We start from the raw sequence: 26,970 nt of genomic DNA, 5'->3' as shown, positions 1-26,970 counted from the left end.
ATTTCAGAATCCGCATCATCAATCGAGTACTGTACATGCGATGCAGGAATTTGCATTCTGCTGTCGGATTGGGAATTCAGCTTAGTTGGTACAAATTGCTTTTACTTGCAGTTCTTTATAACTTCAACTGTATTTCACAATAGACAAAAGACATCAATGAAATCGAGCGTTTCCAAGGTAAATTTGTGAAATGAATTACTGGGAACAGAGATACTAGCGCCATCAATCAGTTGAGACTCTTAAATCTTAAACGTTGCCTATGTTTATCCAACTAACGGATCACTTGTGAAACTGGTGGATGACGAAAGTTTCCTGATTCTGCCTGAGGTTATAGATGTTGTTGTTGTTGTTGTTGCTGTTGTTGTTGATGTGGTTGTTGTTGTTATTGTTGTTCTTGTTGGGGATTTTCTTGTTGTCTTGTGAAGATTTCTCTTTGTTGTTTGATTAGAATCTTGATCTTGACCACTGATCTCGGCACAGGTGGCAATCACATGCCAGCTGCCATGAACGCACGTTTGGCTCTGCGAAGTTTTTTTGACAATTTTTCAGAAGTTTCACAATTCGGGTTTTTAGACCAATCGGTTTTATGAAATCCAATTCATTTCCGATTATATTCACAATCAGGCTCTTTGCGTAAAAGATCTCCAGTCGGGCTCTTCCCGTTCTGATTTTTTTGAGGTTAAAGAGTAGCTTTTTTCCCTTTTCAGTGTCACGCAGAATTGAGATGGGGCACAGATAGAACATCTGGTAAAGTAAACTCGAAAAGAAAAGTAGGCTGTTCAATTGCAGATACATAGAGAGAGGAAGTTCGTAACAGAGGCTCTTCGTAGTTAAGTTTGAAGTTGTTAGTTATCCACTTCAGTACTCTTTTTTGAAACCTCTCTAGTGTCTTTAAGTCCAATCGAGACACGTGAAGGAACTGGGCTCCATATGTCAAAATCAGTAGCAGCGTTTTGTAGAGACACATCTTGACCTTCTCGTTCACTTTGTTCGGCAGATTTCGTCTAAAATACAAATGTAAATTGTTGGTCTTTTTTAATCGATAATGCAAAAGCTCAGACCATGTTAGCTAAGTATTGACAACTACAACAAGGTCTATTACCGAGTTCGATGACTCTAGAGGACCTCCCGCAAGTCGAAAACTGGGTATACGTCTTTTAATGACTAATTGAAAACACTTATTTGGGGCCAACTCCATCTTGTTTTCTTTCACCCATCGTGCAACTTGTTCGAGGTCATATTGAATCTGTCTCTGACTCGCAACATGAAGTTTTCCAACCGCCGAACACGCAATGAGAGAGGGCCGAATGAATTTTTGTTTAGAGCATGCAGAATAGTAAATCGACTCGCTGAACACTGATGTTCGTCGATCTGCAGGACTGAGAAACCGAATTCTTAAATCTTGTGGAAATTTGTCAATGAAGCTTTTTCTGATGCCAACATTTGAGGTTTCAACACATGCAGAAACAAGACATTGTTTTAATGAAGCCGATAGGGACAAAATCCCCTCAGCTGCGAGCTGAAAATCCAGAACAACAATTATATACTTATTACGTCAGGTCTGTATATGTATACGGATTACTACCATTTACCTTTTGACTCACCCCGAACTGGCTATTACCGAAACCAACCGCTCGCCAGGCATTTGAGAGCAATTCACCTGACTTTAGTTGGTTATGTTTGTGCTTTGAGGGCGCAAAATTTAACCGAAACGGCCGCTACACTGTATTAAAGTAGATTTGAAGATTTAGGGTGTTTTCAAAAGCTATTTGTTGCGAGTTTTCAGGAAAAATGGGTAAGAAGCAACATCAGGGAGACAAGACGTACGTTAGTGCTAATGAGTATGCTTGGTATTTTGGTGGCAGAAATGCAGAAAAAATCCAAGCTGAGAAGGGCACAGGCTTTCGAAGATTACCTTTCGATCATTGCGCGCTATCAATGCAACCTTTTACAACGCCTTATATTACACGAACTGGTCATGTGTTTGAAATATCCGCAATATTGCCATTTCTCAAAAAGAATGGCGTTAATCCCGTGACAGGTGAAAAGCTCAGCATTGATGTTAGTTAAGCTTCTCTGCAAATTGTTTGGTTTTCGTTGCTTGACTGTCTCTTATTGTTTTTCAGGACCTCATTCCTCTGAAGTTTTCTAAGAACAAAAAAGAACAGTTTCATTGCCCAATAACGTATAAAGTGTTTACAAATTCGTCGTTCATTGTGGCTGTTGCCTCTTCTGGAAACGTCTACAGCATGGAGGCAGTCGCAGAGCTCAATTTAAAGCAGAAAAATATGAAAGATCTTATAGATGGCACAGCATTTAAGAAATCGGATATCCTTACAGTTCAGGTTTGTCAAATTGATCATTTTTTTTTCAATTTCTGAGCTTTATTCATTGTTTTTGAGAGAATTTGGAATTAATTATTAATAGCCCCACAGTGATAGCTGGGGCCATTATTGGCCTTCTCTTGGATTTTTTTTGCAATTCAAATTCTTTGAATTGAAAATTGGCGGAATAATGATCGATCATACCATTATAAATTGGAATAATATTGTAAATGTAAATCAAATTATTAAAACAAGCAGATCCAATCAGTGGATAATGTCAGTAGTCAACAAAAAAATAATAATTTGATATTAATAACATTTAAGCAATTATCAACAATTTATATAACATCACAATTTCTTAAAATCCCCAAGTTCTGAAATTTTTATTGTAGCTAAAGGCCACATTGAAAGGGAAAACGGGCGTTGCGTTACAAAAAGGGCTTGTAGGATTACTGTATAACACGAAGAATTACAGCACAAAACAACCATACATCCGCAAAATATTTTTATAGATATATAACTGTATCCGTGTTTACCTATGTATATGTATTTTAGTAGAATGGAAATAAAGTAATACTAAAAAATTTACTGTCCAATATAGTCACTAGATTTTTTGATAAAATATTGCTACCCAGGAACTTATTTTTTTCAATGAAAAATGAAACGAGATGAGTAGTCTGCGAAAAAGTGTTTTGAAGTGACATTTCTTCTTGTTAAAGTCAGACAGTAAAAAAAGAAAGCTTCCAAAACTAACAGAAAAAAATGAAATTGTTCCAAAGCGAACATGCTAAATCATGCGAGGTACGCTATCAAATACGTTGTTTCTTTGAAATTTCTTTTACTTAGAATTTATTGTAATTTTAGTTGTAAAATTGTGAATTTCTTGTATATTACATCACACACACTTGAAAGGAGGCAAACACCGCATTGCTCTCACGGGTTTCAATAGTTCTCGGGTTCTCACAACTAGATTTTGTGCCATGTTATCTACTGTTTGTCTAACTATGTACAATTCTGATCCAGGTCAAATTTTTTGTAGAAAATTCCAAAAGCTCCGTCGAAGCACTCTCCGTATCTGCATATAAGAACAGCAAAAAATTATTTTCCGAAAAATGTTAGTCTTTAGAAAGATTTTAATCTTAAATTCTATAATAATAAATTTTTAAAAGTTGTTTTAAAACATGTTTCTAATCGCTATAGTTTTAATGAAACAATCCCACAAATTGATAAGATAATAGATTCACCTTAATAGTTACTTCTTGACAATTTTTAAGTTTTCGAAACCAAATTTTTACAAAGTCAAACTGCTCAAAAATTTGCCGAATGGTGATCAATCATGCCATTTGAAATTGGATTAATATTGTACATGTGAATCAAATTAATAAAAGAAGCAGATCCAATTAATGGATAATGTCAATAGCAACCACAAACAGAATAATTTGAAATTAATAAAATACGAGCAATTATCCACAATTTTCAGCACATTACAATTTCTTATAAATTCCTAATTTATCTAAGTTTTAAATTTTTATTGCGGCGAAAGGGCACATTGAAAGAGACAAAGGGCCTTCGCATCAACTTCTGCGAAGACAGAAAAGATTTTATGCTCTCCCAACAAGTTTAGTATATGTAACAAAAATAACCAGTCAGACTTTATAAGTGAAAGTCTTTTCTTTCACTCTCACGGCATTAAAAGCACAATTTGCATATTTAATTGATTTTTTTCTGCGTTTGGAAACTTGACGACATTAAAAAATTGCAAAACTCGATTTGAATGTACAAACCCCAAAGAATGCTTGAAAATTACATCTACAATGACATCAATGGATCCAATTGTTTTCGAACTTGGTTTTACTTATCTTTGTAACCACGTGCAGAGTGAGAGTTTCTCTTCCAATCAAATGTTGACCAACCAAAAGTTCTAGATTATGTTTGAACTTTTTCATAACCTTTTTCTGCAAATGCTTTAATAGTTCATGCATTGAGTTTTGTCGATAATTCATCATTTCCATGTTTAGGATCCCAATGATGTAGAGAGACACAATATCAACAACTTTTATTTCGTGAAGAAGTCAAGTGACTTAGACGGCGAATTGAACGCAGACATTGTGAAGAATTTGAACAAGTCGGCTGTAAACTCAACTGCAAATCTTGTTATAGCCGAGCTTGAGAAGTCCTACTCTCAGGTACAGCATTGGTTAAATTTCACTCAACTTTACTGTAGAATGGTTTCAGTTATCAGAATAAACATACGATATACTTCTGTTGCGCATCTCGGGAAGAATACATGAAAATGATATTTCACATAGACCATCTTATAACTGAATTTTGTGACTTTTAGAGAATTTCGGACTGTTAACTTTCGGACTGTTTGTAAATATCAAATACTTAAATTGAATTTTACATCGCGTATTGCATAATGTAAGTTGAAGTGCAATATTTTTAACTGCTCTCAAACAAAGTTTGTACCAATTATATTAGTCCTGCTGTGTGTTTCTGTGATTTTTCGTACAACCGAAATTTCGTCTGATAGTTTGCTTCACCTTTTGTCGTTTCGTCCTCAAAAAGTGGTGAAGTCCGAAGTGCTTTAAATTGCTGTTCAGATCTTAGAGCCTTTTTAGGCTTTTGTGTAAAGATCATCGCAGCCGCCGCATAAAATCAAAGTGTGAGGGGCTGTTTTAAACCCTCCTCACTTGGTTATACGTTCTCACTTCTTCCCTCGTGGTTCCTCGTATTGAATGCACGAGCAAACTGTTGAAAACAATATGGTTTTACTGATCCTAATAGCTGTGTTGTATACATATGTCCGCAAGTGCAATTTTACACAATTCTTCAGCTGATATGCTGATGTTTTAATGCTTCTGCATGTGTTCTCTCTAACCAAGTACGTCAGTTCCATGTTCATAAATTGAGGTCGCTTCCATTCAATTCGGTTAAATAGAGTAAGACATGAATTAGTAAAAAAAATCTACAAAATCTGAGAATGTGAGCCATTTGAATCTTCTTGTCTTCATCGCTGCATCACTAGATGTTCTTGACTTTGGCGAGTTTTTCAAACTAAGTATTTTTCTTCCGCCGCTTTTCTTCTGCTTCACAACTTTGAAAACTGTACAAAGCTTTAGTGCATATATGAAATGCGGCTGTGAAAGATGATATCTAGAAAAACTCTGAACAAATAATTGCATAATCGTTTGGGGGAAAAAAACTGGGCGACGAGTTTTTTTTCGCAAATGTTTGTTCAACAACCCAAATGTTTTTGTTGAGATCAGAATTTTCGAGTTTTCCAATCGTAGTTTTTACATATGCACTAATACTTACTGCAGTTTGATACTAAATAAAGATGTTCGATATTATGTGTCTGTTTTAGAAACACGAGGAGTTTAAACAAAAAGTGCTGAACGAAGTCGCATCGGGCTCCAGTTCCTCTGATGCTGGCAGCAAATCCGCTGAGAAGACTAAAGTAGTTGACAAAATAAATTCCGCTCATTTTTCCAAAGGCAAAGTTGCAGCTTCTTTGACTTCGACAGCTGTTGATGTGAACACTCAGCAGGAGGCAGAGGTATTGGATGACTACACGGTTAAGTACAAGTACGTGAAAAAGAAAGGCTATGCACGATTGGTGACCAACTTTGGCGATCTCAATTTGGAGCTATTTTGTCAGGTTTGTATATTGTATCATCGACAACTTAACAGATTTTTAAAGGAATCTTTCTAAGTTTTGATGGCAAAAAGAGTCGTTATAGAATCTGTTATTTTAAAAGCAGTTTTTTTCTAAAGGCGGCGGAAAGTGTTTCAACTAAACATAAATTTGGGCAACGTTATTGTCACAGAGAATACGTTTGACTTTTGTATTAAAATCAGCGCTTAATCTAGATTGGTTGACAATACTTCTACCTTAATCGAGGAAATATATCTTAATAACTAACTATATCTTAATGAGAGAATATAACTAAGATTTAATCTTGACGTTACTGTCAGAGTATAAAAATATAGATATTTCTGCCTATTGCTTTGTATTTTGGGCATTAGCTGTAGTGATTTGCTGGGAAGATCCAATTGTCTTGATAGGACGTGCCCAAGACGTGTGACAACTTCATGACACATTTGTCCAATGGCTACTACAGAAACACAGTATTCCACAGACTCATTAAGCACTTTGTGCTCCAAGGTGGTGATCCTACTGGCACTGGCACCGGAGGCAAGTCTAGCTTCCCTGGAGGAGAACCATTCCCAGACGAATTCAAGGCAGGTGACATTTTAAAATCTAAGTGCCGTTAAACCAAAGTGAGCGAAATCTTTAATAAACTCATGATAGCATTTTTGCCGTCAAGATTTCTTGGGATGAACAACTAAGAAACAACGTTAACTCTGAAAAACCCCCAATGTTTCCAGAATTTTCCTTTTCGCGACAATGCTGTTAGTAATTGCTCTCAAATGAATTTTGTAGCAATTATATTGGTCCTGTGGTCTTTTTTGTGCAATTTTTCGCTTGACCGAATTTTTGGCTGACCCTTTGGACTTTTCGTCCTCACAATTGGGATAAACAGGTAACGCCCTGATGGCATTAAGTTCTCTTGAGCCTTACTAGTCTCTATGAATGTGAATCTCCAAAACTGTTTTGAAGACACAATTTCATGGTGCGAAGGGTGGTTCTTAATCTTAAAAGTTAGAACCCTCAGTCACCCCCCCTCCAACCACCAACACTCCTCCGTCCATATTCATCCACCGCACCGGAGATTTGGACATCCTCTCGTCCAACCCTACTCCCCCATCGCTTACCCCCCCCCCCCCCATGCTAGCTTCTCTAAGCCGCGGCTGGCTACTTCTGCAGCCAATCGCTCGCCGGTCGTTCAAGAGCGATTCACCTGACGTTGGCCGGTTATGTTTGGTCGGACTAAATTTCTCTCATTCACCAGCGTCAGCAGCTAAACTAAAGTGGCGGCAGTTCACTTAAAGTTAGATGACAATTGCGCACAAATTGATGTAATTTGTTTACTTTAATTTGTTTGCGGTGATACGGGTATATAATAATCTCTAGAGGCGTCTTTTGAAGCCTCACATAGTGAATTTAGTTACTCCCCCCACCCCGACTGAAGCAGGTTACAACAGATTGAGCTCCCACTAGTCGTTGGAGAGCAACCCTGCTGCCGTTAGTCGGTTATGTTTTTACCCGTTTTTCAGTTTGGTTTGTAAATTAGGAAACAAGCAGGCCATAATAATTTGAGAGTTGTCATGGTTGATTATTAAGTCATGTATTTTTGAGTAATCTAACGAAAAATATTAAAGTAATACATATCAAAACTGTATAGAACTTAGAAAAGTTATTTTAAGATCTAAATTGTGAGAAGTGATCTTGACAGCAATTGAAACAGAAAATGATATTTGTGCATTACTTTTTCTCACAATCGTGAGTTTTTGAAAAAACACATATAAAGAAGTTTTGAGCTTTTTTCAGTTTTATAGCAATCTTTTTTTTACAATTTTTAACAGTTTTTTTAACAAATTAAATACAGTTTAGATCTGATTTTAGCAACGTCTTTCTAAAATATCGATTCACACATTTTGAGTGTTATGTAGTGAGGCAAAGTTGTTATGTTAAAGGTATTTTGATAGTCGTGTTTAAGAAAATTTAATGCTAAAGCAGGATTTTTGGCTATATTTACGATATGGTGGTGTGATGCATTGTATGCTTTTGAATTCGAATGTGGGAACATTCCGTTCCGCGCACAGAATCATGCAAGTCTTCTTGTTTGATATATGCTGGATTTTCTCCATCTTAAAAAAACACTTTTAACCGTAGCATTCGTAATAAGAGAGTTGAACAGTTGTTACAAAACTGCCTGGAGTTTAGATAATTAGTTAAGTGTTAAGTGAAATTAAATTAATTTATTCTTAGCTCGACCAAATCATATTGAGTTTATCCTAAATCATGGCTTACTGTTTTCTTAAAAAATAAATCTGATAGATTTCCAGCTAGCAGACCCATAAAGTGTATTGTTTTTTTCACAAAGTTTATAATTAAAATTTTGCAGTTATTTCGGGAACGTTTTTTTTTCCAGACCCTTTAGTTCTTTAGGAAGTGAATTCGAATCCTTTGATGCTATTTTTATAATTGAACGTTCTAATAGTAATAGTAATATATAATTCATAGTAATAGTAAAATATATCATAAGTTTCTAATATTCTCATTGATGTATCAAGTGGGCAAATTTGGGGAGTCTAGAGGAATGAACCCGAGTCAGTTTCCCAATCCATTCATAGTTCATTCTAAGCCTAGTTTTTTGTTTTAACAAATTTTCTCTTTCTCGCTAGGGGTTGTTCACTTGCGGCATTTTGACATTAATTTTCAGATTTTTAATTTTTTATCTAATTTTTTTTTGGAAATGGTTTTTCCCAATTCACTCATAGTCCGTTCTTGGCCTAGTTTTTTGTTTAGTATGAAAATTCTTTTAATTGTACGTCAGGACTTGTCCTGCTGTTTTTTTATTCGCTTTACCTTTACGTTTTTCGTTTTATATAAGTCACGATTTTCACGTTTGACTTCTGACTTACCTCACTCACTGTTTCAACTGAATGGATTGAATGGATTCAACTTGAATTCATTCCCGCATTGAATTAAGCAATGTAGTGATTACGGTCAATGTCAAAAGAGCCAAATCAAAAGAAACGGGATAAAGCCCGGTCATAGTGCATTAGGTTATCGAAGTTCATTAGAGCAATTGCTAGCTGATATTAGTATTAAGCTTAATACCCTTCAGTTTAGAAGCTGAAGTAAGTATAGGTTTAGAATCTAACTGAAACTGCGCACTGAATTAGAACAATTTTTGACATTTAGGAAAAAGGTTTGTCAATTTCAATCTTTATTTCTTTTTCTGTTTCAATCCCGATGTGCGTCTAGCGCGTCAACGGCGGCTATTCTACGGCAATCTGCAGGCTATGTTCTCTATTTGAGTCCATGCTATCTCTAGATTAGCATGCATAGGTGGTCCAATTTAGTTGCTTTTCAAGTGATATAAGCATTTTTCTGTCAATTGATTGAATTAAGTTGTGTCGGTATTCATGTACTCTTATTAAGAATACTGACAGCTGTGTCAGCAGTATTCTTAGTTATGGTCATATTAACAATTCTTGTTGCTTAACTGATCTCGCAAATGACTGTCGCGTTGTTTATTTCAGCCTAACTTGACACACTCTGGTAGAGGAATGCTTAGCATGGCCAATTCTGGACCAGATACAAACAAGTCCCAGTTCTTCATCACTTTCAGACCCTGTCAAAATTTGGACGGGAAGCATGCTGTTTTTGGGAAACTGGTCGGGGGAATGGAAACGCTCAGCAAAATAGAACAGGTAATATTGAGCTTGATCATTAAAATAGTCAAAACAGGATTCTAGTGGTTGGCCTGTACCCATTAAATTCAAGTGGCAGCTTCTCAGTACCAATGAGTACGTTGTAGTTTCAGATATGAAATTTATCTGTTATTAATAGCTCTCAAACGAAATTTTTGTTCTGAAGCTTTTAACTTTTCGTCCCCAAAAACGGAATAAGCAAGTAAAGTCCGGAGGGCATTAAGTAGCTGAGCAGCTCTCTTAGAGTTCTGCTAGTCCTCTTACTGTACAATTCATCGAAGATACTGACAATACATAAAATCAGTGTGAAGGGTAGGTTTTGGCGGTTTGGACCACCTCCTATTGCCCTCCTGTTAATGCACCCCCCTCCTGCTAGCCTCCTCCAAACCCAAGCTGACTTTTGCCAAAGCGAAACGATCGTCGGCGTTTGAGAGCAATTGGCGCCATTATTGGGTTATTAATAGCCGCCCTCATCTTCTCAGCCAGCTATTATAGCGCTCCCATTTTTTTTAATAGCCGCCCTAATCTTCTCAGCCGGCTATTATAGCGCTCCTATTTTTTTTACAATTCAAAGAATTTGAATTGTATTGGGGCGCTGTCTTTTTTAATAGACGCACAGCGATAGCTGGGGCTATTATTGGCCTTCTCTTGGTTTTTTTTACAATTCAAAGAATTTGAATTCTATTGGGGCGCTGTGTTTTTTTTTTAAGATGTGTTCACACATTTTTCAATGACTTTGATCTTTCAAAACGGGATAAACAGGTAAAGCCCAGCGGGCATTAAGTTTCATTAGAGGCCCAAAGAGGGCTTTAGTAGTCATTCAAGTGCTTAGAGTGGTACAGCTGCTGGGATGGCCTTTATTGAAGGTTAAAAGGTCGTTTCTAGGAGTTTTTGGGCTCAAAATGCTGCAATTTTTCATGTTTTTTTTGTGATTTTTTTAGTTTTTGGTTTGATTAGTCTTAGGTGGAAGTTTTTAAAAGTTGACGAAGGCCTTTTTCGAGACAAAGTTCTTTTTTTGACTATTTTATGAGCTATATGTTTCGGTACTACAAACACAAACACGCAAAATGATACTAATTTTTGCAATTTTTTTCAAGTTTTTTTGAAAATTTTTGTCATTTTTTGAGTTTTTCCAGCTTCAGGGGTCAAGGAATCTCCTTTAAGGTTTGATATTAGGGCACTGCATAGTTTCTAGCAACAACGGAATGGTTTTCAACATTTTAATGTCTCAAATTTTAGCACATTTTTGATAAAATTTGCAATTTTTTTCAAGGTTTTCTGAAGTTTTTTTTCAGTTTTTAATATTTGTCCATTCTCAAGTACCAAAAAACCTATTCCACGGTCTGATGAAAGTTACTGCATGGTTGTTAGTTTCAATGGAATTGTTTTCAACAATTTGACCTTTCGAATGTTAGAAATTTCTTGATAAAATCTGCAATTTTTTTAAGTTTTTCCAAAACATTTGTCTTTTAGTCAGTTTTTCTCCCCTCAGTAGCCAGCTAACCTCATCCAATGTTCGATAGTATGTTATTAAATAGTTGTTAGGGGGCAAGTGAATGGTTTTCTACATTTTGTTTGAAAGAATTTCTATTTTGAAATTTGAAATTTTTTCTAAAAATTATTGCCTATCGGTCTTTGAGCCCATGAATTTTTGAAGGCTTGGAATTTGCTTACGGGATGGCGTCTAATAGCCCTGGATACAGAGAAACGATTCTGAAGATTTTAATATCACGATATTCCGTAACATTTCATTAAAATTTGCAATTGATTTCTTTTTTGAATTTTTCGGTCATTTTCGAGTTAATCGATCTTCAAGGGCCAATGAATTTCTTTCAGTTATTGCAGATATAATACTGGACCGATTTCAGAAACAAAAATTGTTTTTGAACATATTTTTGAAATAGGTATAATTAAAGAGATCAATTTTTGCCTTAGGGGTAAAAGCTTCTAGAGTTTTTGCAGTGAGTATATTTTTGTTCAGTTTTTTTGATTGTTTTATTTTCTCAGTTTTTTGGAGATGATTTTGTTTCTGTTTTCGCTGGCATTGTTCACGTGATCTGCTGGTCAGGTAGAGTTTTTGTAAGTTTTTCATTCAATTCTTTGAATTGTTTTTCAGGACTTGTCCTGCTATGTTTTTTTATTTCGTCGTCATGATTTTTTTTACGACCATATGACGTCACAGCCACTTTTTGTTCATTCGTTCATGCAATTTCAACTGAATTGCATGTGTGACGTCATTTTTCGCTCTTAGTGGAGCGAGTTTTTTTGTTCATGCGCGTGATTAAATTTTTGGCACACTTGACTTACCTCACTCTCAAAAATGACTTCCTCACTTTGAAATTGACTTTTATTTACTTTAATTCAAAGAGATAAGGTCAAATGGGTGTGCGTCACTCTAAATGAAGGTTATTAGAGATCAGCTAAAAGAGGCAGCAATTACTTATACAGATTTTTGATCCAAATATAACAGATCAGCCTTCAATGAAAAGACGAATTTTTTTAGTCTGTCTTTTTTACTGTTTTTTTAGACTGCCGATCTACGAATCTATTGCGGCTATTTTCTGGCAATCTGCCAGCTATGTTTATTACAATTCAAAGAATTTGAATTGTATTGGGGTGCTGTCTTTCTTTTTTTAAAAGATCTGTTCACACATTTTGATGATTTTTGAAGTCAAATTGGAGTAGTGATTATGGTCTCGCCGAAACAGGAAGTGAAGCGAAAAAGCGTGTGGTTTTGCGGCGTGAAATTTTTTCGCTCTAAATTTAAAATGGATTGAGAAAACGGTGTTTGAACAAAAATTTGCTTTCTCGCTAGTGGTTTTTTGTTCGTTCACATGCGGCAATTTCACTTCGATTTTTACAGTTTTTTCGGTTTTTTGGATCGGTTTTTTTTTCTAAATGGTTTTCCCAATCCATCCATAGCTCGTTCTTTGTCTAGTTTTCTGTTTAGTCAATGAAAATTCTTTGAATTGTACGTCAGGACTTGTCCTGCTATGTTTTTTTACTTCGTCGAATAAAAAAAATGTTTCGCTTTACCTCATTTTGCCGCTTTTTCAACATTTTGCTTGATATCTTTTTGACTTCTCCAGGCTAGTTTCTCTCTTCTCACATTCTGTTAAAAGTGATTTTGAACATCAGTTGCTCAGCAAAGCAATTCAAAATGAACAGAGTCAGTATAAAAAATTGAAGTCAGAAGTAGAAACGGGATAAACCCACAAAACCCAATTTTAGATGCCCGCTATTTGAACGTCGTTCCTATAAGTCTTAGTTACCATCTCTAATGTTTATTGGTATTGATAGTAGCACCTGTAGCCTCTCTCTAAGAAACAGACGTACGTTATGTTGAACTACGAAATGCCATCAAAATAAATCGGACTTAAAAAATAATTTTGTACAAAAATTTCTTTTTTCAATATCTTCTATTCTTTCAATCCCAATCATGCTTATTGGAATCAACGGCGGCTATTTTCCAGCAATCTGTCGGTATGTTTTTTTTATAGCTGCGAAGCTGTAAGCTGAGCAGAGCTATATTGCGGTGTCCTTGGTTTTTTTACGACTCGAAGAGGAGTATTCGTTTTCTCTCGGTCTTTTTTTTACAGGAAGTAGATTTATTCACGCGGCATTTGACCTAAAAGCGTGTGAGAAAAGCTGTCTTGGTGAACAGATTCTCGCTAAGCGAGAGAAGTTTTTTGATCATGCGCTGCGTTCAGTGAATGACTTTTTGACTTTGAAAAGTAGTTTTTGACTGAATGGCACATATAGATAACCGTTTTTAGCCGTTTTTCGTCTAAGTGGCCCATTTTTTTGCTTTTAATTTGTTTTCTTGTAGGAATAAAGTTTATTCGATACTATATTGAAATGTCGAACTTGGAAATTGATGCCTCAGTGCTTTGCAGAGCCTGAAAATGCGTTTCAAGTTAAGAATTGGCACCTTGATTTTTCAGTTTTTTGGCTTTTTTTTCTATTAATTTCTTCATTTTTGGATCTTTTAACCGTCTTTTTCTTTCAAAAATCAGTTAATATGGCAACATCTCTTTGATAATTCATATACTCAACGCCTCTTTCTCCCTCGATGTAATTTTGTTTTATGCTAATCCGATTTTGGTAGTTTGTTTCCGATTTTCGTCAGTTTTTTGTTTGCATTTTGGTTTTAATTGCTAGAAATAGTCTTTTTGTGCAACACTAGGGACTTAAATTCCGTTTCAATAAAATTTAAATCATTTTGTGGCGTTAAGTTTTTGAAAAACAGTTAAAACTTTTTTATAAATGCAGTCTTAAAAGTTTTTTGACCATATTTTTGCAAAATGTTTCAATGTTTCATATTTATGAATTCTGCTTTATCCTATTTTTCTTTGTTCTCTTCAGGAGGATAGATATTTGTATCAGATGATTAGTTATCTTTTCTATGTCTTGAATGCTGAACAATGAAATGTATTCGTTTTTCTTGAATTTTTTAAATTAATTTTTAGCTTTCAAAAATCAAGAATGTCTTTTTGTTACGGTGTTCCTTACATTGTGCCCATATTCTTAACATTCTAGTTAGTATCATTATATCTTATGTCCTGGCACCTACATTTCTTTTCGGTATATTGATTTTTTCAGTTGTTTAAAATGAATGATTTCAGCTTTTTCTTAGATTTTCGTCATTTCTTTGGTTTGCAATTGATTTCATTCAACATTAGGCAGTACTGAGAGTTTGATAGCGAGCTTTTTCCAAAATTTCCTATTATGACTATTTACTGCGGCCTTGCTATTAATTTAAACTATTTTCTGCCTTTGAATATTTTTATGATCAATTTAATTTTTGAATTAGTATGAAATCATGTTGTCTAGCTTATGTACAAAAAGAAAAAGTATGGATGTGTCTTAATCGCAGTGATTAAAAGTGTAATTATAGGTGTTTTCTGATTCTTAAATTTGAGCTTTCTTTTTTGAAAAGATTTAACTTAGGTTCTAAGATTATTATCTGCCGTTTGCTTTCGCGATGTTTTTCAGATTAGAATCATAAATTATTTGAGGGCAATTGATAAACTTGTCAGCTTTTTCAGACTATCACTTTTTTGACCACCTTAATTTCGTTTTTTTAACGTTACCATACTTTTTAAATAATATAAAATTTTGCTGCATTTTGTTTCTCTTGGTGACAGTGGTTTAAGTTTCACCAATTTTAGAGCATACCTGGAGAGGTAGTGAATTAATGGTTTAATACAAAAGGTAGTGGCTTCCGCTGCAATTACGGTTTTGTTGGTGAAATTTTTACGCTTCGAGTTGCTTCCGGAATTCTTCCGGCTATGTTTTTTGTTTCGTCGTCTGACGCTCTTTTTTCGTTTTACATTTGTTCACACAGCAAAGCTGAAAATGTCAAATTTTCGGAATGACTTCTTCCTCTCACTAACGGCATTTGCACGCGTGACGTCATTTCTCACTCGCTTTGGCAAAAGTTTTTAGGTTATTTGCGTGATTAGATTTTGATCATACGTGACTTACCTCACTCAATAAAATGACTTTTGCACTTTAAAACTTAAGTTTAATTTGAGTTTGTTTAAGGTCAAAGGAACTCATATCTGCTGTGAAGGTCCTTAATAAGAGGCTTCTGCGGAATGAATATTAACAAGCTTTATTAATTCATCGCTGAATGTTTTTTTTACCTAGTTTGTTGAGCGGCGTCGATTTTTTTTTTCAATTTAGATCTGTATCTGTTTCTATCTCTATTATATGGCACGTAGGTCTATTCTTTCGCAGCTATTCCTGCAATCTACCGGCTATGTTTATAATTCAAAAGCTTTTGATTGACGGTCGGACATTTTAATTTTGTGCACTTTTCAGGTGAAAACAGACAAGAGTGATCGACCTGAGGAAGATGTGCGAATAGTAGACACTGTAGTGTTTGTGAACCCTTTTGAAGAGGCAGAAAAATACGTGGAGGAGATGAGGAACAAAGACAAGGAAGCTGAAACTGAAAGGAAGGAAAAGGAGGACAAGGAAAAGAGGAAGGAACAGCAGGTTCAAACTTAATTTTGTTGCCGCAATCCACGACGCGCATGTTTTTTTTGTGGGGATAAATGGACTATATGAACTTCTGTTGCCGACTATTGCGCTCCTGTTTTTCAATCAATCTAAATCACCCTACTGTGTGCATTGATGACTGATGTTCCTTCCAATTCTTTTGCCCTCCCACAAAGAAAGCTTTAATAAGAATCAAATTGAATTTGCGCACATGATTTGCCATTTTTTGAACCATTGATGAATAAGAACGTTTAATTGTGTGCTCTTGATTTTTAATTGCTCTCAAATAAAATCTGTTAAGTTTTTTATTTCTGTTAGTTTTACGCTCTTTTTTGTACGACCTGTTTGTTTGACTGGCGAAATTTTAATGGCCCCACCGTCAGCCTCTGAACGGCTGTTATTTAAGCGAGCTCCTTTTCACGACTCGAAAAGGAGTATTGGTTTTCTTAAGATTTTTTTTACCGGAAGTACTCTTCGTTCAGACGGCGTTTTGACCTAAAGGCGAAAGAGTAAAATTGCCGTATGAACTAATTTTTTCTGAGCGAGGGAAATTTGATCATGCGCTTCGGTCAGTGAATGATTTTTGCCTTTGAAAAGTGTTTGACAGAATGCTGCATATAGATAACCATTTTTAGCCATTTTCTCGTCCAATTGGCCCAGTTTTTTGCTTATAATTTAGCTTTTTGTGCAGAAATGATTTTTGACAGAAACTGTATTAATATGTGAACTTCTGAAATTGATAACAGTGTTTTTGAGTCTAATAACGCGTTTTAATTTCTAAATGAGCGCAATTTTTATTCATTTTTGGCTTTTTTCAGTTAATTTCTTCATTTTGGGATCTTAAAGAGGATTTTCTCCAAAATCAGGGCATATGGCGATTTATATTTGAAATTTCATGCATGGAATGCCTCTTTATAACGTGAGGTATTTTTGTCTTATAGAATTATACACATGCTTTCACGATTTTGGCAGTTTTTTTGTCTAATTTTTGTTTTTAAATTGTTTTTTGGATTTAATTACTAGAAAAAGTTCCTTTGTACACTGTCAGGGATCCTAATTTTCTTTTACTAATAATTGAATGATTTTGTGGCGTTCAGTATTTGAAATACTGCAAAAAATTTTTCAAAAGTGCAAATTTGTAAAATTTGTCAATTTTTTGCAAAATATTATTGTTTGCAATCTTTGAACTATGTTTCTACATTTTAATGTATACAGAAGGATGGATATAATGTTTTATGCTAATTAAGGAAACGTAATTGTTTTCTAATTCGTTTTTGAATTTGATTTTGAATTTTCAAAAATCAGGTTTTTAGTATTGTTTTTTTTGTGTTTGTTTGTGTTGGCGCCTCTCCAAATCAGCTACAAAAGCCATCAGATGGCAAGAAATAATGTTTGAAACTGAAAAAACTTAGATTTTGTCGAAACTCAAAAAAGGTCAAAACTCAAAAATGGTGAAACTGAAAATGGCCAAAACTGAAAAATGGTCAAAACTCAATATCTTCTATTCTTTCAATCCCAATCATGCTTATTGGAAACAAAGGCGGCTATTTTCCAGCAATCTGTCGGTATGTTTTTTTTATAGCTGCGAAGCTGTAAGCTGAGCAGAGCTATATTGCGGTGTCCTTGGTTTTTTTTACGACTCGAAGAGGAGTATTCGTTTTCTCTCGGTCTTTTTTTTACAGGAAGTAGATTTATTCACGCGGTATTTGACCTAAAAGCGTGTGAGAAAAGCTGTCTTGGTGAACAGATTCTCGCTAAGCGAGAGAAGTTTTTTGATCATGCGCTGCGTTCAGTGAATGACTTTTTGACTTTGAAAAGTAGTTTTTGACTGAATGGCACATATAGATAACCGTTTTTAGCCGTTTTTCGTCTAAGTGGCCCATTTTTTTGCTTTTAATTTGTTTTCTTGTAGGAATAAAGTTTATTCGATACTATATTGAAATGTCGAACTTGGAAATTGATGCCTCAGTGCTTTGCAGAGCCTGAAAATGCGTTTCAAGTTAAGAATTGGCACCTTGATTTTTCAGTTTTTTGGCTTTTTTTCTATTAATTTCTTCATTTTTGGATCTTTTAACCGTCTTTTTCTTTCAAAAATCAGTTAATATGGCAACATCTCTTTGATAATTCATATACTCAACGCCTCTTTCTCCCTCGATGTAATTTTGTTTTATGCTAATCCGATTTTGGTAGTTTGTTTCCGATTTTCGTCAGTTTTTTGTTTGCATTTTGGTTGTAATTGCTAGAAATAGTCTTTTTGTGCAACACTAGGGACTTAAATTCCGTTTCAATAAAATTTAAATCATTTTGTGGCGTTAAGTTTTTGAAAACAGTTAAAACTTTTTCATAAATGCAGTCTTAAAAGTTTTTTGACCATATTTTTGCAAAATGTTTCAATGTTTCGTATTTATGAATTCTGCTTTATCCTATTTTTCTTTGTTCTCTTCAGGAGGATAGATATTTGTATCAGATGATTAGTTATCTTTTCTATGTCTTGAATGCTGAACAATGAAATGTATTCGTTTTTCTTGAATTTTTTAAATTAATTTTTAGCTTTCAAAAATCAAGAATGTCTTTTTGTTACGGTGTTCCTTACATTGTGCCCATATTCTTAACATTCTAGTTAGTATCATTATATCTTATGTCCTGGCGCCTACATTTCTTTTCGGTATATTGATTTTTTCAGTTGTTTAAAATGAATGATTTCAGCTTTTTCTTAGATTTTCGTCATTTCTTTGGTTTGCAATTGATTTCATTCAACATTAGGCAGTACTGAGAGTTTGATAGCGAGCTTTTTCCAAAATTTCCTATTATGACTATTTACTGCGGCCTTGCTATTAATTTAAACTATTTTCTGCCTTTGAATATTCTTCTGCTGCCTATGTCTTTTTTATGATCAATTTAATTTTTGAATTAGTATGAAATCATGTTGTCTAGCTTATGTACAAAAAGAAAAAGTATATATGTGTCTTAATCGCAGTGATTAAAAGTGTAATTATAGGTGTTTTCTGATTCTTAAATTTGAGCTTTCTTTTTTGAAAAGATTTAACTTAGTTTCTAAGATTATTATCTGCCGTTTGCTTTCGCGATGTTTTTCAGATTAGAATCATAAATTATTTGAGGGCAATTGATAAACTTGTCAGCTTTTTCAGACTATCACTTTTTTGACCACCCTAATTTCGTTTTTTTAACGTTACCATACTTTTTAAATAATATAAAATTTTGCTGCATTTTGTTTCTCTTGGTGACAGTGGTTTAAGTTTCACCAATTTTAGAGCATACCTGGAGAGGTAGTGAATTAATGGTTTAATACAAAAGGTAGTGGCTTCCGCTGCAATTACGGTTTTGTTGGTGAAATTTTTACGCTTCGAGTTGCTTCCGGAATTCTTCCGGCTATGTTTTTTGTTTCGTCGTCTGACGCTCTTTTTTCGTTTTACATTTGTTCACACAGCAAAGCTGAAAATGTCAAATTTTCGGAATGACTTCTTCCTCTCACTAACGGCATTTGCACGCGTGACGTCATTTCTCACTCGCTTTGGCAAAAGTTTTTAGGTTATTTGCGTGATTAGATTTTGATCATACGTGACTTACCTCACTCAATAAAATGACTTTTGCACTTTAAAACTTAAGTTTAATTTGAGTTTGTTTAAGGTCAAAGGAACTCATATCTGCTGTGAAGGTCCTTAATAAGAGGCTTCTGCGGAATGAATATTAACAAGCTTTATTAATTCATCGCTGAATGTTTTTTTTTACCTAGTTTGTTGAGCGGCGTCGATTTTTTTTTTCAATTTAGATCTGTATCTGTTTCTATCTCTATTATATGGCACGTAGGTCTATTCTTTCGCAGCTATTCCTGCAATCTACCGGCTATGTTTATAATTCAAAAGCTTTTGATTGACGGTCGGACATTTTAATTTTGTGCACTTTTCAGGTGAAAACAGACAAGAGTGATCGACCTGAGGAAGATGTGCGAATAGTAGACACTGTAGTGTTTGTGAACCCTTTTGAAGAGGCAGAAAAATACGTGGAGGAGATGAGGAACAAAGACAAGGAAGCTGAAACTGAAAGGAAGGAAAAGGAGGACAAGGAAAAGAGGAAGGAACAGCAGGTTCAAACTTAATTTTGTTGCCGCAATCCACGACGCGCATGTTTTTTTTTGTGGGGATAAATGGACTATATGAACTTCTGTTGCCGACTATTGCGCTCCTGTTTTTCAATCAATCTAAATCACCCTACTGTGTGCATTGATGACTGATGTTCCTTCCAATTCTTTTGCCCTCCCACAAAGAAAGCTTTAATAAGAAACAAATTGAATTTGCGCACATGATTTGCCATTTTTTGAACCATTGATAAATAAGAACGTTTAATTGTGTGCTCTTGATTTTTAATTGCTCTCAAATAAAATCTGTTAAGTTTTTTATTTCTGTTAGTTTTACGCTCTTTTTTGTACGACCTGTTTGTTTGACTGGCGAAATTTTAATGGCCCCACCGTCAGCCTCTGAACGGCTGTTATTTAAGCGAGCTCCTTTTCACGACTCGAAAAGGAGTATTGGTTTTCTTAAGATTTTTTTTACCGGAAGTACTCTTCGTTCAGACGGCGTTTTGACCTAAAGGCGAAAGAGTAAAATTGCCGTATGAACTAATTTTTTCTGAGCGAGGGAAATTTGATCATGCGCGTCGGTCAGTGAATGATTTTTGCCTTTGAAAAGTGTTTGACAGAATGCCGCATATAGATAACCATTTTTAGCCATTTTCTCGTCCAATTGGCCCAGTTTTTTGCTTATAATTTAGCTTTTTGTGCAGAAATGATTTTTGACAGAAACTGTATTAATATGTGAACTTCTGAAATTGATAACAGTGTTTTTGAGTCTAATAACGCGTTTTAATTTCTAAATGAGCGCAATTTTTATTCATTTTTGGCTTTTTTTCAATTAATTTCTTCATTTTCGGATCTTAAAGAGGATTTTCTCCAAAATCAGGGCATATGGCGATTTATATTTGAAATTTCATGCGTGGAATGCCTCTTTATAACGTGAGGTATTTTTGTCTTATAGAATTATACACATGCTTTCACGATTTTGGCAGTTTTTTTGTCTAATTTTTGTTTTTAAATTGTTTTTTGGATTTAATTACTAGAAAAAGTTCCTTTGTACACTGTCAGGGATCCTAATTTTCTTTTACTAATAATTGAATGATTTTGTGGCGTTCAGTATTTGAAATACTGCAAAAAATTTTTCAAAAGTGCAAATTTGTAAAATTTGTCAATTTTTTGGAAAATATTATTGTTTGCAATCTTTGAACTATGTTTCTACATTTTAATGTATACAGAAGGATGGATATAATGTTTTATGCTAATTAAGGAAACGTAATTGTTTTCTAATTCGTTTTTGAATTTGATTTTGAATTTTCAAAAATCAGGTTTTTAGTATTGTTTTTTTTGTGTTTGTTTGTGTTGGCGCCTCTCCAAATCAGCTACAAAAGCCATCAGATGGCAAGAAATAATGTTTGAAACTGAAAAAACTTAGATTTTGTCGAAACTCAAAAAAGGTCAAAACTCAAAAATGGTCAAAACTCAAAAATGTCAAAACTGAAAAATGGTCAGAACTCAAAAATGGTGAAACTGAAAATGGTCAAAACTGAAAAATGGTCAAAACTCAAAAATGGTCAAAACTGAGCAGTGGTGCCAAGTGAACGAACTCGAACCCGAGCAAGTTACGAGTACTGTAGCAACAGAAACTAAACTAGATCAACTATTTAACGTGAGACGATACAGTACCTTCAACGGAATTAGAAACTTATTGCCTACTACATGAGGTTCAAGACGAAGAAGAGGGGTGCCCGCAAAGCAGACGAAATTCATCAAGCAGCACAAATACTGTTTCGATTTGTTCAAAACGAAAGCTACCCGAATGTTTCAAAGTCGATAGCAAACAGCAAAAAAATCTCAAACATTAAACATTGCCAAACTGTCACCCTTCATAGAGGAAGATGGAACAATTAGAGTGAAAGGCCGACTGAAGCATTCATACCTTGACTACAATGCAAAACATCCAATATTGTTATCCGCGAAACATCCAGTTGTACAACTTCTGTTGGAGAAAGCACATCGAGACAACCTACATGAGGGCACAGAATACGTGACAAACATGCTACAACAAGAATACTGGATCATCGGATTAAGAAATGCATTAAGGAAAAGCAAGTCGAGATGTACCAAATGCAGACACAGAAACGCCAACACAATCCACCCACCGATGTCCGACCTACCCCGAGAACGACTTGATGAACACGTGTTCCCATTCACCCATACCGGAGTCGATTATTTCGGACCCTTTGAAGTGAAGTTCCTACGATGTACCTTGAAGAGATGGTGCTGCCTCTTCACTTGCTTGACAACGAAAGCAGTGCACATCGAAGTTGCACAGTCATTGGACACCGAGTCATGTCTAGCTGCAGTGACAAGATTCATTGCAAGACGTGGCTACCCGAACACCTTCATCAGTGACAACGGAACAAACTTCGTTTGAGCAGCCAATGAGCTGAAAGCATTCATGAACGAGTGGGACAAAGCTAAGATTGAAAGTGACTTAGCACAGAAAGAGATTGTTTGGAAATTCAATCCTCCCGGAGCTCCTCACTTTGGTGGAATCTGGGAAAGACTGGTTCAAAGTCGCAAAAAGGTCATGATTGCAATCTTGGACAACCGAAGCCTCGCCGGCGAGGTACTCAGCACAACAATTTGTCTTGTGGAACAAAGACTCAACGCAAGACCCTTGACAGCAGTAAGTGACGGCCCTGAAGATTTGACAGCACTCACAGCTAATCATCTCTTGCTAGGACGAGAGAACGCAAGTGCACCATTCATGCCTTCCAGTGAGCTCTACAATGACCTGAGAGAATCATTCAAAAAAGGGCTCAAGCATATGCCGACATGATCTGGAAAAGATGAACTCGCGAATATCTTCCACAATGGAACCAGAGATCGAAGTGGTCAAAAGAAAATGTTCGCGATCTGAAAGAAGGCGAGTCAGTATGGCTAGTAGATGACCCTTTGAAGCGCTGTGAGTACAAATTAGGACGGATCATTGAGATCTTCACTGGTAACGACAGTGTAGTGCGATCAGCGAGAGTGAAAATGGCACATCGAGAGCTAAACCGGCCAGTCCTGAAGTTAGCGCCAGTATTCTACGGTGTTTCCGAGGTCGAAAACAGGGCCGACGATGTTAACGCCTCTTCAAATCGGCTACAAAAGGCATCATATAGCAAGAAATGAAGTTTGAAACTGAAAAAAACTTAGATTTTGTCAAAACTCAAAAATGGTCAAAACTGAAAATTTTTTCAAGTTGGGACCGAAAATCTGTACACCCCCCCATTTTTTGAAGGGACAACCTGAGCAACCCGAGGTTATGGCACACGGTTGGGGTTACCTCTACGCAACTCATGGACCCAATGAACGTTATTGCATCAGACCCACAAGTGTGGCTATTAGCACTCATATGGTGCAAAATTGGCATATTTTGATATTTTATTATTTTTTGTTAAATTTTTTTAATTGTTTATTTTGATTTTTTAGGTGACCATCAAAGGTCAAATACCGTACATTCAAGGCGTTTACAGCCACATAATAACCATCCGTGCTTATGTCAACAAAAGTAAATATTGCAGTAATTTGACATTTACTATGTAAACAATGACCTAAATCATTTTCTTGATTAACCAATCAGAAACCAGTAGTGATGATGTTATAAATGACAAATACCTGATTGTTTACCTTAACCCAATTGTTTGATTAGTGAAACCGAATTGTATTTAGAACCCTTAGACACTGTTATACAGAGCAGTTGGGTCTCAGATTGACTAAAATTTGATTCTTTGACAACTTTAGTTTTTTGCTAAGTTTTGCTAGATCTTAAGATCTTGCGAGTTTTAAGTCTGTTGAGCTTACAATACTAGCTACAGGCTGAGGCCTTACAAACTTCAGCACGAGATTGAACATAGATTATCCCTTAGGATTTTCTTAACTTCAATCAACAAAAATTAAAGTTAGTCCTTTAATACGTCAGAGCGACTAATTACTGCGAGATCATTAGACAATCGGATTCCGTGAAGAACCAGGCCGGCGTAAAACTCGAAAACCAGGCTGTGATATATCGGTTCCGCTGAGATTCTTGAGCAGCCGCAACAGTTTGTTTCTGTCCTTATTCTCCGCATTCTAGCGTCTATCATTTTCGTGAGACCTATAATCAGCTGTTTTTATTAGTTGTTAAAATTAGGATTTTAGCCTTTTTCAGATTCTATTATTTGTAATTGATATCATTTTACAGTGCGGTACTGAGGATTTGCTTGAAATGCAGTTTCAACTTTTTGACTGGTAATAACTTCGTTAATGTTGTTGGGGTCTTTTTTCAATTAATTTCAAACAATTTTTTCCTTTCAATAAATTGTTTCTTCTGTCTTTTTGTTGATTAATTGATGAATTTTCAATTATTTTGCAGGTTTTCTGTCTTTTTTGATTTTTGGCCCATTATATGGTTTATTGAATTTATTGGTAATTTAAATGAAGCCTCATGCCTGTAGGTTCTATTTTTTATAAAGGATTCTGGTTTCTGTTGCTACAAATTATTTGACAAAAATTGAGCAATTTTACACAATTTTCTCATTTGTTCTCCTGTTCTGCAAAAACTAGAGAAGTTTGTAAACTCATTACGGCTGGGCTGATGTTTTTTGTTTGAATAACTTTTTTTTTTCATTGCATAAAACAATTGTTTTCGTTTTATGTGTACTTGTAATACATTGGAGAATGAATTGAATATTTGTATTTTTTTCATGCTAATTTTCTCTGTTGTTTTTTCTTTTTATTCTTTGACTTAGGACTGTTGTTTTCTCTGCATTGATGCCTTCTGCAGTGAGATATTGGATTTTTGACTAGCCAGTTCTGTCAGAGGATATGACTCCGAGTCGTTTTTTGAATTCTTCCGGCTATGTTTTAAATTCGCTTTACGTTTTGATCACGTTTTTCTTTTTACATAAATCACGCCTGACTTCTGACTTCTTCACTCTGTTTCAATTGAATGGATTTTAACTTCTTTCACTCATTGACTTACGCAATGTAGTGAATACAGTCAAAGAGAGAAAAATTTAAAGAAACGGGATAAACCGATAAAACCCGGTCATTATGTCGTAGTTCATCAAGTTATCAATGTTTATCAATGCGAATTTTGTAGCAATTATAGTCCTATGGTGCAGTTTTTTTGTCTGTCGCATTTGAGTTTTTCCTCAAAAATAGAATAGGAGAATCATGTAAAACCCGGAGGGTAATATGTGCGGAGCACCTTTGGTGGTGCTCTGCTTGTATCTAAGTACATTTCACCTCACCTGCTGAGAAGACAGAAAAACATAGTGAACATGTCAATTGTTCGGCAGTTCAGGAGCAATTCGTCGATGGTTATTGGTTTACGTTTATTAATAGACGCACAGCGATAGCCGGGGCTATTATTGTCCTTCTCTTGGTTTTTACCTTTCAAAGAATTTGAATTGTGTTGGGGCGCTGTCTTTTCTTTTTAAGATCTGTTCACACGTTTTCTTGATTTTTGAAGTCCAATTGGAGTAGTGATTTTGGTCACGCCGAACCAGGAAATGGAGCGAAAAAGCGAGTGGTTTTGCGGAGTGAATTTTTTCGCTCTCGTTTTGAAGTAGAGTGAGAAAAACTGTTTTTGAACAAAAATTCGCTTTCTCGGTAGCTGTTTTTTGTTCACTTGCGGCAATTTCCCTTTGATTTTTACTGGTTTTTTTCGATTTTTTGGATTGGATTTTTTTCTAAGGGGTATTCCCAATCCATTCATAGTTCATTCTAAGCCTAGTTTTTTTTTTGTTTGAACCAAATTTCTCTTTCTCGCTAATGGTTTTTTTTGTTGACATGCGGCATTTTGGCATTGATTTTCTTTTTTTTAACTTTTTTATCTGATTTTCTTAGAAATGGTTTTCCCAATTCTTTCATAGTCCGTTCTAGGTCTAGTTTTTTCTTTGGTCATTGAAAATTCTTTGAATTGTACGTTAGGTCTTGTCCTGCTATGTTGTTTATTTCATCGTCAAGATTTTTGTTACGATCATATGACGCCACAACCACTTCAAATCTGCTTTTTGTTCATTCGTTCATGCAATTGCAACAGAAGTGCGTGTGTGACGTCATTTTTCGCTCTTAGTGGAGCGAGTTTTTTTTCATTCGCGTGATTAAATTTTTGGTCACACTTAACATGCCTCACTCAAAATAGGCCTTCACTTTGAAATTGACTTACATTTTCTTTATTTCAAAGAGATAAGGTCAGATGGGCGTTTGTCTCACTAAATGAAGGTTATTTGAGAGCAGCTAATAGAGGCAGCAAAAACGTATACAGATTTTTAATCAAATTATAACATATCAGCCTTCACTGAAATGACGAATTTTTTTGATCTGTCTTTTTTTACTGTTTTTTTTAGACTGCTGATCTACGAAGCTATTGCGGCTATTTTCTGGCAATCTTCCAGCTATATTTGATTTTTCACGGATCTAATCCAACTTAGCTGGCTTTGGAAAACAAAAAATTAATTCTAAAAATAACAATTGTGTAACTAAAATTTAGTAATAAAAAGACACAGAATGATGGTTTTGTAATTATCAAACCGTTCTCTAGAAAGTAGTTACAAAATTTGACTGTATCAATAATGGTCACTTTTGTTTTTTTATTTCAGCTCATCAAGTACAAAACTAGTGGTGTCGGACAATACCTCAATTTGTCGAAATTGAAGCGAGATCATAATTCAGTGCAAAATTCGAACACAAATGCATCTAGCAGTCTTAATAAACGAACAACCGCTACGACCATCACTTCGAAGTCATCTTCGCTTTTAAGCGAAGAAACTCAATTAAAGCTAGCTGCAAAGAAACAAAAATTGGGGAGCACTGCATCTTCGTCGTTTGGAAGAGGTTTTTCAGATTGGTGAGAAAATGAAGAAAAATTGTGTCGAAGCAGTTTAGAAAAGTCGTGGCATGTTAACCGCTGTATGAAGGCTTTTGAAAGTTCGGTTTTACGGTTGGCTGTGTAGCGGAGCTCTCCGGAAATTTTCTCCAGACCGAGTAATATTTCGAACGTGATTCTGTGAAAGAGAAACTAATGTTTGTTGATTCTGTCTGCATAATTGTTTTTTGGTTTTAAATTGACTAGTTAGAACTTACTCTATCAGAACCTATTTGATGCGACTGTTCTGTTGATTTAAATTTTTGGCAGTTGCTGTAGCTATTGAGTCAATTCTATTGACC

General features: G+C 35.3%; 1 protein-coding gene across 1 annotated transcript; it reads left to right on the top strand.

Moving 5' to 3' along the window:
• The first annotated feature begins 1,758 nt into the window (after nt 1-1,758).
• LOC142353475 (RING-type E3 ubiquitin-protein ligase PPIL2-like) lies at nt 1,759-26,885 on the top strand. The gene is made up of 9 exons (XM_075405728.1): nt 1,759-2,061; nt 2,127-2,345; nt 4,343-4,510; nt 5,692-5,985; nt 6,393-6,569; nt 9,501-9,671; nt 15,498-15,674; nt 19,606-19,782; nt 26,403-26,885. Exons 1-9 carry the CDS (start codon nt 1,792-1,794, stop codon nt 26,652-26,654), a joined length of 1,905 nt encoding a protein of 634 aa, XP_075261843.1. The 5' UTR covers nt 1,759-1,791; the 3' UTR covers nt 26,655-26,885.
• Nucleotides 26,886-26,970: the final 85 nt, after the last annotated feature.

Source organism: Convolutriloba macropyga, chromosome 14 (assembly GCF_964194025.1).
Source record: "Convolutriloba macropyga chromosome 14, txConMacr16.3, whole genome shotgun sequence".
Taxonomy (NCBI): domain Eukaryota; kingdom Metazoa; phylum Xenacoelomorpha; order Acoela; family Convolutidae; genus Convolutriloba; species Convolutriloba macropyga.
The sequence above is the reverse complement of the archived record's forward strand: the minus strand, read 5'-3'. Positions and strand labels throughout refer to the sequence as shown.

Bases quoted from the DNA above. Each gene is read 5' to 3' on its own strand.
- LOC142353475 (XM_075405728.1), top strand. From the start codon at position 1,792: ATGGGTAAGAAGCAACATCAGGGAGACAAGACGTACGTTAGTGCTAAT. The intron at 5,986-6,392 runs GTTTGTATATTG...TTGTCTTGATAG, and splicing joins ATTTGGAGCTATTTTGTCAG to GACGTGCCCAAGACGTGTGA. The intron at 6,570-9,500 runs GCAGGTGACATT...TGTTTATTTCAG, and splicing joins CATTCCCAGACGAATTCAAG to CCTAACTTGACACACTCTGG.